Source organism: Moschus berezovskii, chromosome 13 (genome assembly GCF_049115385.1).
Source record: "Moschus berezovskii isolate FMDL1 chromosome 13, NW_MosBer_1.0, whole genome shotgun sequence".
In the NCBI taxonomy this organism is placed as follows: domain Eukaryota; kingdom Metazoa; phylum Chordata; class Mammalia; order Artiodactyla; family Moschidae; genus Moschus; species Moschus berezovskii.
In genome coordinates, this window is record NC_142472.1 from 56795624 (window position 1) to 56810597 (window position 14974).

At 44.2% G+C, this 14974-nt stretch overlaps 1 protein-coding gene across 1 annotated transcript in view; it reads left to right on the top strand.

The window, feature by feature from the left end:
* The window catches only part of LOC129556551 (cilia- and flagella-associated protein 337-like), a 136556-nt gene that overhangs the window by 17105 nt on the left and 104477 nt on the right, over nucleotides 1–14974 (top strand). The window contains 3 exon segments of the mRNA XM_088842823.1: nucleotides 1044–1274; nucleotides 3269–3351; nucleotides 5830–5923. Of these exon segments, the coding sequence (XP_088698949.1) occupies nucleotides 1044–1274; nucleotides 3269–3351; nucleotides 5830–5923 (408 nt within the window).

A 14974-nucleotide genomic window follows, 5' to 3' on the forward strand; every position in this document is an offset into this window, starting at 1 on the left:
GGAGCTGAGACATCTGCCAATGACATTCTCTGCCATTGTGAATCAGTAGCCTCCTATTGCTCTAGGATGAATTAAGTTCTAAAGTGACAAGTTGAGTCATGTTCACCTCTATTCAGACCTTGGACCAATCCCCTAATCAAAGCAAATACAAGTGTTTTCACTGTCATCTGATTTGAAAGGGAATAGACAGGATTCCAGGGAAGAGAAAGAAAGACTCTAGTGAGTTATGGTTTTGGGGGAAGTGGAGAGAAAATGGAGATGTTCCCAGGCCTTTGGGGCACTCCCACTCCTTCCCTGTGACCACCAGTCTGCTCTTCCCTACGTGCACTGCTGAGATTTGAAATGAAGCCTATGTCCTGGTGGGTCAGAACTGTGCAGTCAGACCGACATGGGCTCAAGTCTCAGACAAGCCACTTACCAGTTGCTTGATCTGTGTGTATGTGTTAGTCGCTTAAGAAAGTGAAAGTGAAAGTCAGTGGTGTCAGTGGTGTCCAACTCTTTGTAGCCCCATGGACTATACAGTCCATGGAATTCTCCTGGCCAGAATACTGGAGCAGGTTGCCATTTCCTTCTCCAGGGATCTTCCTGACCTGGGGATCAAACCCAGGCCTCCTGCATTGCAGGCAGATTCTTTACCATCTGAGCCACCAGGGAAGCCCCTGTTTGATATTAGGCAGATAATTTAATCTTTCTAGGTTTGAGTTTCCCATTTTGCAAAATGAGAGCGATAGTACTTATCTCATCCAGTTATGGCAAGAATGGAAGTGAAGGTCTACATTAAGTGAAACGGGGTGTGATCTCAATCACCACCACCATCATTATCATCTTTAGAGAGACTGGGCAGGGAAGTGAGCCCAGACATTCGGTAGCACACTTCCAGCCCCAGCCCAGCTAGTGCACCCCAGTTATTAGTGGCAGCTAAGTTCATACCAATGACCCAGTTCATAATAATATTTACGTCATGTACATGCCCTGATGATAAGGAGAATTTTTGAAAGCCAAAAAGGCAGCAGACATTTAATGAACTTCCCCTTCTTCCCCAGGATGGCTTCTGCACATATTTGCAGGTAGTATATTTGGAGCAGACTGATGCTCGGGCTTGACAGCAAGAGGCTTCCTTCCAGCTGCCTGCTGTGCTGCAGGGGCTGTTGTATCGGGGTCCCGTCCTGAGCATTCTCGCTGTGCCTGATGACACCTTAATCATGATCAGCGAAGATGGAGCCATTTATTTCTGGTCCCTGCAGCTGAAGTTGAAAAGAAGAAAGCGGGTTTTTGTATGTGATTCTCATTTGATAAGGATGCTGAGTGCTCCAGTTTGATTTTATTTGCTATTTTAAACTGCTCGTTGAGTGGCATGATTACAGAAATTGTGTCCTTGAATATAATATATTCATGTTGGATTTTGCCAGTCTATGGGATGCAAATATGATCTCTGTATGTAGGACAAGATAATTCTTCATTCTGCTGCTAAAATCAGATGGAGTGATGAATCGCACATGATTCCATCATGTAATTTATCATGTCTTAATGAATGACAAATGGAAAAGAATTGTCCGTTTTTCTCCCTGTTAATGGTTCTTTCAGGTTAGGTAGTTCTGAGAGAACTTACAGAATCAGAAATTCAGAAGGCAAGAAGCACTGGGGAGGTACACTTAGGAATAACAGTACCTGACCCATTACAGAATAGAGTCTAACTTTGAAGTCTTTCTTTAATTACATCTTTCAGCAAATAGTTGAGCCCTTGTCGCTGCTCAGGTTCTATGCTGGGTGCTGTGGATAGACGCCCATTTCTGCCCTCAGTAAACTTATCATCCACCCTACTAGTTACACAGCTAAACTATACCCCTCAGGCTGCCAAATAAACCCTCAAAGATCCGTCTAGTCAAGGCTCTGGTTTTTCCCGTGGTCATGTATGGATGTGAGAGTTGGACTGTGAAGAAAGCTGATGGCCGAAGAATGGATGCTTTTGAACTGTGGTGCTGGAGAAGATTCTTGAGAGTCCCTTGGACTGCAAGGAGATCCAACCAGTCCATTCTAAAGTCCTGGGTGTTCATTGGAAGGACTGATGCTAAAGCTGAAACTGCAATACTTTGGCCACCTCATGCGACGAGTTGACTCACTGGAAAAGATTCTGATGCTGGGAGGGATTGGGGGCGGGAGGAGAAGGGGACGACAGAGAATGAGATGGCTGGATGGCATCACCGACTCGATGGACATGAGTTTGAGTGAACTCCGGGAGTTGGTGATGGACAGGGAGGCCTGGCATGCTGTGATTCATCGAGTCGCAAAGAGCTGGACACGACTGAGTGACTGAACTGAACTGAACTGAGAAGTGAAGTTGCTCAGTCATGTGCGACTCTTTGCGACCCCATGGGCTATAGCCTGCCAGGCTGCTCTGTCCATGGGATTTTCCAGGCAAGAGTACTGGAGTGGGTTGCCATTTCCTTCTCCAGAGGATCTTCCCGACCCAGGGACTGAACCTGGGTCTCCCGCATTCTAGGCAGACGCTTTACCGTCTGAGCCACCAGGGAAGGAGAGAATAAAGTCATCCCTCAAGTCTATGCAGCAAGTTCTCTGTACAGGCAAACTTTGTTTGACTACATTCCACAGATACTGTACTTTTCGTAAATTGAAGGTTGTGGCAACCCTGTATTGAGTAAGTCTGTCAAGGCCAACAGTATTTTCACACTTTGTGTCTCTGTGTCACATTTTGGTAATTCCTGCAACATTTCAAACTTTTTCATTATTATTTTATCTGTTGTTGTGATCAATGATCAGGGATCTTTGATGTTACTACTGCAGAAAGATTACTACTCACTGAAGGCTCAGATGGTGACTAGCATTTTTAACAAGAAAGTATTTATTTATTTTTAATTGAAGTATAATTACTTTACAGTACTGCATTGGTTTCTACCAAGCATCAAAATGAATCAGCCATAAATTTACCCATGACCCCTCCCAAGAAAGTATTTTTTAATGAAGATATGTACATTGATTTTTTTTAAACACTGCACACTTAATAGACTATCAGCATAACGTAAACATAACTTTGTATGCACTGGGAAACCAGAAAATTCTCATGACTCACTTCATCACAGTGGTCCACAATATCTCCAAGATATACCTATACTTGAGGGTGGAAGTAAACCGAAGAAAAGTCTACAATGTTCAGTATGTGTATTATGGACCAGAGTGGCTTGAGACAACTGAAACTGTCTTATCATTAAAAAGGTATATTTTTGTACATTTCCATCCTTCTACCCTTTAGGACAAGCCCATTATTCGGAAGTCCAGGTGGGTGACGGATGTTACCATCATGCCCCAGTACAACAAACAGATCCTGGGGACTGGGTGAGTGTCTTCGGCTGTTCAACTGGGACAAGAATCATCATTGTTCTATGAAATTCATTTCCATGTGTGGGTTTACATAGACATATCCACGTTTATGATAATAGGATAAAAAATGAAGACCTTTAAAAAATATACTAGAACTCATACATCATCAAAGCTGCTGTGTAAAGAAAGTTATCAGTTTGGCCAATTTCAATGATATTGTCATTGTCTCAAATTGATAGTCCTCTTTTGGAATACTTCCAGAGTGAGAAAAAAATGTCATTACATTTTAGCACCCTTTATTTTAGATTCAAAATAATACTGCTATTTTATCAGCCACCAAAATTCAGTCCAAAAGACTTTGGACTGATTCAAAAAATAAAATCCACAGTGAAAACAAACTATACTCACTAGTGGAGAGCCTTCAAAGAACAGGCCTTGAAAGAATGGACTCAAGCTGTGAAGGAAGATACTGAATATTTTGATAAACGGCAACATAAAGATTGAAGGCAGGAGAAGGGGACGACAGAAGATGAGATGGTTGGATGGCATCACCGACTTGATGGATATGAGTTTGAGCAAGCTCCAGGAGTTGGAGATTGTCAAGGAAGCCTGGCAGGGAAGGAAAGCCTGCAGGGAAGCTGCGGTCAGTCCATGGGGTTGCAAAGAGTCAGAAACCACTGAGCAACTGAACTGAACTGAACTGAACATAATGAAAGCAGGGTTCCCTGGTGGCTCAGCCAGTAAAGAATCCACCTGCAGTGCAGGAGCCCTGGGTTCCATCCCTGGGTCAGGAAGGTCCCCTGGAGAAGGGATTTGCTACCCACTCCAGTATTCTTGCCTGGAGAATTCTATGGACAGAGGAGCCTGGAGGGCTGGAGTCCACGGGGTGGCAAAGAGTCGTATACGACTGAGCGACTAACACTTTCAAAATAACGAAAATGAATGTGCAGCGTACTGGGCGCTGCTTGAGCAACCTCAGTAATGCGCCAAGGCAAGGGCGTGTGCAGCTTGGGGGGAAGGAATTTTGGAAAACTCCAAATTAAGGCAAAAGCAACCTGGGGAGTGTGAACTGTAATGGGAATGGTGGGTGTGTCCAGCTGAAGCCTGTTTAGCATGGGGCCGGGGGCGTGGCTAGATGAAGGGGCGTGGGTTGAACGTGGTTCCCACCGCCCTGCCTGACCCTCTTCAAACTCCTCCCTCCACCTCCGACTCCTCCCAAACCCAAACTTGCCTCATTTAGGTTCCCTAGGCTTCAGTGATGTTAGCTAACAGGTAATATAACCCCACATCATCCAGGCTCTCAAATACAATTAAATTTAATATTAAGTTTAATTATTAAAACATATTAGCATATTAATATTACTCATATGATTAATATCAACCATTAAAAAACAAAAAATTTGGATTTCTAAATTCAGCCCCGTTTGATTTTAAAAAGCGTGCTCAAATAGCTTTAATTACCATGTCTTTTACACACATAGAAATTCCGAGATTAAAGCAGTAACTTCCTAGAGACTCTCTGAGCTGGCAAATGGGAAAATAAGGCAAGACAAATGTCCTTGGAGGCAGCGAACCACTCTTGACCTGCATGGCAGGTGGAAAGGAAGTGGAAAAACTACATTAATCACTGAAGGCAAGCAAGGCAAGGCTTTGGAATTTACGGAATGACCCCCCACACACACACCCACACACACACATACACATGTGTTCCATGTGAACAGGCTGAAGCAGCAGGCTGTTTTTCTTATACCCACAAACTTGTTCTTTCAGTCAGCTCCTGGGTGAACATAGGAGGAAAGGGTCAAGGACACAAGTTAAGGAGGACTGAGAGGGTACCTGAGTCCTTGACCCTCCATTGTGTGGCTCTAATCATCTGTATTATTAGCAGCAAAAATCAGTTCACATTTCAGGTACCAAGCTAACTACTTTCTCACATATCCTCTCATTTAATCTCAGTAAGGGTCGGACACGACTGAGCGACTTCACTTTCACTTTTCACTTTCACACATTGGAGAAGGAAATGGCAACCCACTCCAGTGTTCTTGCCTGGAGAATCCCAGGGACGGGGGAGCCTGGTGGGCTTCCGTCTATGGGGTCACACAGAGTCGGACACGACTGAAGTGACGCAGCAGCAGCAACTCTCCTGTAAGATAGGCATGAGCCCCATTTTACGGGCAAGGGAACTGTGTGATGAGCTGGGATCTGATGTCCCAACAATTGGCATCCAGAGCCCATGTTGTTGGAAACTGTACCAGCCTCCTGATGGGGAATACGGGTGCCATGACCAGTTCAGAACCAGATGGAAATGATGTCCCCAAAGGGTGGAGCTGGAGAGGAAGCCTCCAGCTCAGCAAGGGGCCATGCTCAGGAAGGCAGGTGTTTCACTGGTCAGTTGTTTCTGTTTTGTGGAATCCGTGCATTATAAAAAATGCTCTATATAAAAATCAAGTGGGGAATTTAAGTTTACTCCAAGTGTGCTTGATCTCTGAACAGAAATCGTGAAATCCAGCTGTATGAACTCTCTAACTTGGAGCCGTACTGTCAGATTGGTGACCTGGAAGCTGTCCCGCTGAAACTGAACTACTGGTGAGCAAGAGGCATCTCCAGCGCCAGGCAGAGTGCCTCTCCCCTGAGCACCAAATCCTTCCTTCTCTCTCTGTGGACAGTTATGTACACTTGTGTCCTATCAGTAGGTGTCCTGGCCCCCATGGAGCCTGTCATGCCTGTGTCACTTGTCACAGTGGTGCCCAGAAAGGAGGGGCCTTCCTGTGTCTGTGGAGGAAAGGGAGGCCCAGAGAGGCGAAATGGTTTCTGTTGATGAGATTATGAACTAATTTATGTTTAAATGTGGATATGTTAATTTTCCTGAAACCCGACTCTGACCTTGTTACTCTGCTCTTGAGTGGTTGCCAAGTCCTTCTCCAGTAATATTCACACCTTTCAGTGGCACCCAAGCCTCCCCTCCCCACTGCCATTCTAGCCTCCTTCAGCACTGGGCCTTCAGGGCCAACCTAAACAAAGACCCTTCAACTCTGGTCAGGCAGGTCACTGTCTGGATGCTCCGGATGCTGTTCCACTCTCCAGCTATCCCTCCCATCATGTTTCTAATATGCGCCTGACCTTGCTGGATATAGGGACACATATGAATAAGACATGGTTCCCAAAAGCTCTCACTGTCTCACAGAGACGGCGGGTTCTGCAGAAATCCTACCATTCTTTACGGCCCAAATGTTATCTTCATGAAGTCCCTGAATCTGCTTCTCACCCAGAAACCAAGTGTCCCCCTGGAAGCATCCCCGGATTGTGGCTGTGGGGGCCCTTACAGACATCACCGGTACAAAGTCCTGAGTATCCCACGGGTGGCACCCACGCTTCAGTCTTTGCCCTGTGCTCTCCAGCACCTACATACAGACTGGTCCATAGGAGGCTCTCAAGAAACACTTGTTGAATAATCACGTCAGAAATCTCTTACTGATTTCAAAAGGAGGATCCAGTTTTATTTTGCCTTTTCTGTCCCTCCCCCCTTTGCTTTTCTTGCTGCTTGATGATTTCTGTAAAATATAACTTTCATTCAGTTTTCTTCCACCTATCATTTTGTATATTGAAAAATATAGAGAAAAGTTGATGGATTTAGAAGGAAGTAACTGAAAAGCACGGAGAAGGCAATGGCAAGCCACTCCAGTACTCTTGCCTAGAAAATCCCATGGATGGAGGAGCCTGGTAGGCTGCAGTCCATGGGGTCACTAAGGGTTGGACACGACTGATCGACTTCACTTTCACTTTTCACTCTCACACATTGGAGAAGGAAATGGCAACCCACTCCAGTGTTCTTGCCTGGAGAATCCCAGGGACGGGGGAGCCTGGTGGGCTTCCGTCTATGGGGTCACACAGAGTTGGACACGACTGAAATGACTTAGCAGTAGCAGCAGCAACTGAAAAGCAAACTTGCAGCCGATTGTGTTCCTGTAGAACAAAGACAGACCCCTTCCCTAGCGCCTCTCCTGCAGAGTTGTGGCCCCTCCTGAGGCCTCCTTCCTTTCCAGAGGGAAGGGTGTGTACACCCCACCTCACCCCCGGAGGTTAGGGTAGGGTAGGAGGCACTGGAGCACTGGGGAATCCAGGTGCCCAGCCTACAGTGAGGGCATCGCCATATTGAGTTGGCTTTTACTTAAGATATCTGAGAGTTGCCTGAAAATGATTGATTATGTTAGCACTGCTTTCAAGAAAGGCCACTTTGATGAGAGAAGAAAAAGGACACCCTTGAGAGAACGTGTGCAGGTCCAGCGAAGCAAGTATAGCTCAGCCTGGCTGTGCATGCCTCCTGCCTCCCAGCTCCTGGGCCAGACCCCAGCTTACCACATCAGAGGATGCTGGGCTCCTCCTGGGTAGGTCAGAGCCTCTGGGGAATGCACGACTTTGTCGTGGACTCAGATCTCAGCAACTTCACTCATCTCTGGGGACACTGTTGTCCCAGGACATCATGAAGACTTTGTTCTACCCCACCTCTCTTGGGACTTGGAGCTGAGGGTGGGGACGAGTCTCTTGCTATGGGCTAGGGATTCAGAAATTGAACTTATAGAGCACACAGCCTCAAGGGGAGCACAGCCTGGTGAATGTGTAAATCTGCTGGGACTTCCATAACAAAATGTCGGGTGCCTTAAAAACAGAAAATAATTTTCTCACAGTTCTGGGGGCTGGCAAGTCCAAGCTCAAGGTGATAACCCCTTCTGTTCTGGCCAGGGCTCTCTTCCTGGCTTGCAGCCACCCAGTCACCTTCGCCCTGTTTCCTCACGAGTCCGTTCCGTGGTGTGTTGTATGGGGGTGGGGTGATGTTGCTCTATGGGATCTCTTAACCCTTTCATGAGAGCCCCACCCTGATGAACTCAGCTAACCCTAATTACATCCCAAAGGCCCCATCTCCAAATACTGTCACATTGGAGGTTAGAGTTTTAACATATGAATTTGGGGGGGACACAAACATTTTATCCACAACAGTGAATATTTACTGACTTGGGTTGTACATTCTAATCAGTCACCCCTCCCTTAATGAGAGTGGGATGGAGCAATGACATTGGTCATGTAATCAACCAATGGTACTGTCTGTTGATGATGTCATTCTCTGAGAGCTTCTCTGTTGGACTAGGGATGGGGTTTAGGATGCCCCACTCCTCTGACGTGTAGACTAGTTTTCTTTTTCTTTCACCAAGATTAGCTTCTGTGAGTGGGTGCTCAGTCATTCAGTCATATCTGACTCTTTGTGACCCCATGGACGGCAACCCTCCAGGCTCCTCTGTCCATGAGATTCTCCAGGCAAGAATACTGGAGTGGGTTGCCGTTTCCTTCTCCAGGGGATCTTCCCAACCAAGGGATCGAACACGCGTCTCCTTCATCTCCTGAATTGACAGGCAGATTCTTTACCACCGAGCCACTGGGGAAGCCCATTTAGCTTCTAGACACACTCAAAGGAAAACCAATTTGAAACAGCACTTATAACTGGCATAGACTGGACTTGGGTGTGTGTTGTGGGGTGGGGTGCCTCTATGTTGCCCTAAAACCTCCCTTAAGGATCGTTGACTTGGTTCCTTACTGAATTCTTGCTAAGCAGCCAGAACATAAACTTTGCATTTTATCTCCATTTCACCTCACCACTACCTCTCACACCCAGACCTGATCACTTTGAGCGATATTAGAACCAGCACAGTATTTATCATAATTTCCTGGGCAAGTGGGGTGCTGATAAGTACAATGATAGCTAGTCATAGAGACTGAGGGCTCCAGGGAGCATTAATCATGGTGGCTGAGTGCATTTGTGGGAGCACATTATAAACTGATTGCCATGTGCGGAGCTCCCTCTGTTATTACCTTTAATACACAATTTCACATACAACTTCTTTTTTGTTGCTTTCACACCACTATAGACACACTCAAAAGTATGTCTCAGCTTTAAAATTTTTAGCTACAAAAGCAAAATAGGAAAATAAGAGCAATATTTCTGATGAGTGATAAATGTATCTGCCTAATAGATCCCTTAGATCATAGAAGACATTCAATAGCTGTTTTTTACTAAATAGATGAATACATAAAAAGTAAGTATTTTTTTAAATCTCAGTTTGATCTACTGCTAATTCATCTACTAACTTAGGGCAAGATATTGTCCTCTTCAAATATAAAATAACAATAGAAGAAGGGGAGAAGAAAACCACTTAGCTAAGAGATATGACATTACTACCCGCAGAGGATTTCTCGGAAGAAAACTTTATTACACCGAGGTACTTTCCTTCTGTTCCTAGTGTGCTGAGAGTATTTATCATGAAAGAATGTTGAATTTTGTCAAACGCTTCTTCTGTACCTATTGAGACAATTAAGTGATTTTTATCCTTCGTTTTGATAATGTGATATATCACATTAATGGATTTCTGTGTCTTGAGCCATCCTTCCTTTCAGCGTGCTGTTGGATTTGGTTTGCTAGTATTTTGTTGAGGATTTTTGTGTCTACATTCATGGGATATTGATGTGTTGTTTTCTTTACTTGTGGTGTCTCTGTCTGGCTCTGATATCAGGGTAATCCTGGCCTTATAAAATGAGTTTCAAAGTGTTCTTTCCTCTTCAGTATTTTGGAAGTTTTTGAGAAAGAGTGGTTTCAATCATTTTTTAAAGTGTTCGATGGAATTCACCAGTAAAGTCATCTGCTTCTGGGCCTTCAATTAAATTTCTGTACTATCTATATGTCTGGTCAGACTTTCTATTTCTTCATGATTTAGTCTTGGTGAAATTTTATGTTTCTAGGAATCTGTCCATGCTTTTAGGTTATCCACTGTGTTGGCATTTAACTGTTCACAGTTACGTTTCTGTTGTATCATTGGTGATGTCTCTTCTTTCATTTCTTACGTTATTTATCTGAGTCTTCTCTTTTTTCTTAGTTCATCTGGCTAAAGTTTTATAAATATTTTAATCTTTTCAAAAAACCAACTCTTAGTTTTGTTGTTTTTTGGTTTTGTTTATTCCTTTTCTGGTCTTTGTTACTTCCTTCTGCCAACTTTGGCTTTTTTCTTTTTTTTACAAAATTAAAAAAATTATTTACTTATTATTTATTTATTACAAAAAAATTTACTTACTTTATTTATTACAAAAAATTATTTCTTTTTGGCTGTGCTGGGTCTTCATTGCTGCCTGGACTTTTCTGTAGTTGCGGGAAGCTGGGGCTCCTCTCTCATCGTGATGCTCAGTGACTTCTCTCGCTGTGGCTCTTAGAGCACAGGCTCGGTAGTTGTGACTTTACAGGATTAGTTACTCTGTGACACGTGGCATCTTCCTGGACCAGGGATTGAACCTGTGTCTCCTACATTGCCAGGTGGACTTTTTACCCCTGAGTCACTGGAGAGGTCCTGTTCTTCTTCTTCTTTTTTTTAGTTCCTTGAGGTTTAAAGCTAAGTTGTTGATTTGAGATCTTTCTTCTTTTTAATGTAGGCATGAACATCCCTCGTAGTACTGCTTTCACTGAGTCTCATAAGTTTTGATATGTTGTATTTTCATTTTATTTGTCATGAGGTATTTCCTAATTTCCTTCTTTATTTCTTTTTGACCCAATGGTTGTTCCAAAATGTAGTTTTTTCCCCCCACATATTCATGAATTGCCCAGTTTGCTTTCTGCTTTGATTTCTAGCTTCATTTCATTGTTATCCTAAAGATACTTAATATCATTTCAGTCTTCTTAAATTTGTTAACACTTGTTTTGTGACCTAAATGGTCTATCCCAGAGAAAAATCCACGTGTACTTGAGATGAATGTATATTCTGTTGCTGTTGGGTTAAATGTTCTATATATGTCTGTTAGATTTATATGATCTATATAGTGTTATTTAAATCATATGTTTCCTTACTAATCTTCTGACTGGATGTTCTATCCATTACTGAAAGTGAGGTATTGAGGTTTCCTACTATTATCATGGCTTCCCTGGTAGCTCAACTGGTAAAGAATCTTCCTGCAATGCAGGAGACCCTGGGTCGATCCCTTGATTTGTAAGATCCCCTGGAGAAGGGAACATCTACCCATTCCAGTTTTCTTGCCTGGAGAATTCCATGTACAGAGGAGCCTGTTGCTGTCTATTTCTCCCTTGTATTCTATATTACTTTATTTATATCTCTATTCCAGGAATTATCACTCTCTAGAGGTCTTGTCGGAGAAGGCAATGGCAACCCACTCCAGTGCTCTTGCCTGGAAAATCCCATGGACGGAGGAGCCTGGTGGGCTAACGTCTATGGGGTTGCACAGAGTCGGACACGACTGAAGCGACTTAGCAGCAGCAGCAGAGGTCTTGTGTTCTAGTCAGCTGGGTTCATTCACTCAACAAATACTCCAGAAGGACCAAGGTGAGCTAGACACTGTTGTGAGTGCAAGGAATCCTTCACAGTACAATATAAATAAGACTTTCTGCCCTCAAGGAGTTTTCATTCAAGAAGGAGAGATTGAGAATAAATAATAAGTTTTATAACTATACATATGATACAGTACATTGAAAGCTGTTAAGTGCTATGGACTTAAAAAAGGAAAATAATGCCAAGGATATATGTGTGTGTATGCGGTGAGAATAGGATGGGGGAGTTATTCGTTGTAGAATTCAGTAAGGTGGTTAGGGGACGCTTTAGTGAAAGGTGACCTTCAAGCTAAGACCCAAAGGGAGCAAGGGAGTGAGCCAAGGAAGCCAAGGGGGATACCTGGGAGACGGCAGCACAGACAGCGGAGCAGCAGGGGCAGAGGCCTGAGGAGGGGCCCCTCACCCCGCATGCTCGGGGACTCGCAGCGTCTGGTCCCTGGCCCTCTGCCCTGTGCCCGCGACACCATCACTACCAGGCTTCACAGCCTCGCTGTTTCTCACTAGACCTAATGCAATGAGATCCTAAGAGGCAGATCCTTCCTTCTGCGGAGTCTTCATTATACCAAGCTGTGTGACATATACGTTTTCTTCCCTTGACTTTTGCACTAGCTCCCCCTCTGGTTCTCCAGTTCCTCCAGCCGTCATCCTGCTCTTCCCTCTTACCTGCTGAGAGCCCTTCAAGTGCTCCCCTTGGCCTTCTTCTCTACCTCACTGTCTCCTTAAGTATTGTCTTTCCTTTTTATGGCTTGGCTACGATTTAAAATTACTTCTTGACCTCTGCCCTCTGAATGCTAGGTTTGTCTTTAAGTAGGTATCCTATAGGCCTTTCAAAACTGAAGTGCCAAAATGCAACAGCCCTGCCCCATTGCTTCCAATGTTTTCTGCTTTGATTATAGCCTCCGTTTCATCATTTGAACTGAGAACCTTGGAATTCCTTGTGGTTGCCGCCTCTCTTCCTCACCTTCTACTTCCAAACACTGGCCACTTCTTGTCTCTTTCTGCTCTCATTATAGAATCCTTGTCCCAGTGTGGGTGGAAACAATTGCTTACATGTTCATGTTGATTGGCTCACAGCCTCCACTCTCTCCTCTTTGTAGCTTGGTCCACAAACTCTGGGCAGATTTATTTATGCTCTGCGTACAATCCCGGACAAATCTCAATGGCATTTTGCCAGTGTCCCAGTGGATCAAGGCCTCTTTGAACACTGATGCTTGTCATATGATCTGCACTCCCTCCCAGCTTCTTTGAAGGACAAAGTGATCAGCATCACCATTGTTTTCTGGTTTACATCCAAGATGATGTTAAGACATTGGTTGGCTCTCTTAAGAGATGGTTCATCCCCTAATGGCATCCCTAAGGACCCCAGAAGAGACTTCTCACATAAATGACAGAATCCCAGCCATGCCTCAGTGCTTTAATACAATCAATTTGATTCAGGTCAAGCATGCACTGAGTGAAAAGAGCCTGCCTTCTTTCCTTAGCCGAGTTATGAATTGGGAGCACTGATGGTCCATTCTCTTTATTCCTGGAAGGCTGATATCTAGAGACAAAGAATCTAGCATCAATAACTAGAGACACATTCAGTGATCTATCTGACTGATCTTTCTCTCTTTTGCCACCTAAAAAAGAGCACTGATGGGTCCCTTGTGAATAGTTGTCATCGGCCTCAGTCTCCCCATCACCTTTCATAACTGAGACCCCACAATCATCCCCATTTTGAAGGGGGAAACCAAGAGATGTATTCTATGCATCATCCTACTGTGACCCAGAAGGAAAAAAATATGGAGATGGTAAGATCATTAGGATTTAGAATACCAAGACTTGTCAGAAATTGACACACTTATCATGAAGCTTTCCAATTCATCAAAGTTCAAAGAAATGAAGTCTGAAGCCAGTCCAAGCCCAGCTAGGTACTTCCAATTTCCTGGTTTCCCTGTCCTTTCTAGCAGCATTTGGGGAGTTTACCCTGGGTCTGGGGCACTGTCCTAAGCATTGTGTGAAAGCTTCAGGTTATTAGATGTGATAGAATGCTCCCCTGAATCTCTGGGCTGCAACTAGTTGGATAAAACTACTCTAAACCTAACTTTTATATGAGATGACAGTCTTGCTGCCCTTACTGAGATTGAAACACACAGATTAGCTTGAAGCATCTCTAGAAAGGGGGGAATTATTGATCCTAAATTGGGCCTTTTTGCATCTTAAAAAATCAGAGATAGCCCCTTTGAAAAACTCTTTCTAGATTGTTATCACCCACATCTATTGCTGTTACTGCAGCACAATGAAATGTTTCAGACGCCTCGAATTCCAGGAATTTGGTCTCTTGCCAGAGCTGCAGAGTGATATGAGTAATTTCTGGGCTCTGATACTCGGGATGGATGTGTTTCTGGGATTTTTTTTTTTTTTGGCAGAAATATCACCAGAGTCTCTCTTTTAGAGAAGTCAGTGACTGCATGCTTTAAGGCAGGCTCCATGTCTCCTTTCAGGGTAAGCAACAGCAGAGCAGAGATTTCCACTCAAGGCAACTCTTCATTTTTCCAAGTCTTGTTGGAAGAAAAATATTCGACATCCAGGGGCAAAGATGTGTGAAAGATAAGCCAGTGGTACATGACAGTTTATTTCCCCTGATTTTAATGTACTTAGAATAATGTAGCAAATGTGAATCTTAGTCTGTAATCTTGGATGTGAAAGAAATATAACTCATTTTACTTTTCAGAACTCCAGTTCTATTTTGAGCACCCACACTATAGTATCAGTCACTGCAGGGGTTCCACCTACATGGTGCCTGAGTTTGGGGGTCCGCTGGTGGGAAGCCTTCACCAAGTCCCCTTTGGGCCTGAGACTGTCTCATACATAAGACTCTGCACTTGGCTGCAGGTGACGTGTCTACCTGGAGCTCCACACAGCCACTCCTCTCACATTGCTGGGGAACCACAGTTCCCTTTGGCAGCCCCCTGGATAGCTGGGCTGTGTACCTACTAGGACCCTCAGCCCTCTCTTCCTCCTCCTTCCTTGTGGTTCTTCTGCTTTTCCTTTTGTTGTTCAGTTGCTAAGTTGTGTCCCAACTCTTTGCAACCCCATGGACTACAGCACACTAGGCTTCCTTGTCCTTCACTATCACCCAGAATTTGTTCAAACTTATGTCCATTGAGTCGGCGATGCCATCCAACCATCTCATCCTCTGTCATCCCCTTCTCTTCTTGCTTTCAATCTTTCCCAGCATCAGGGACTTTTCTAATGAGTCAGCTCTTTGCATCTGTTCAGTTC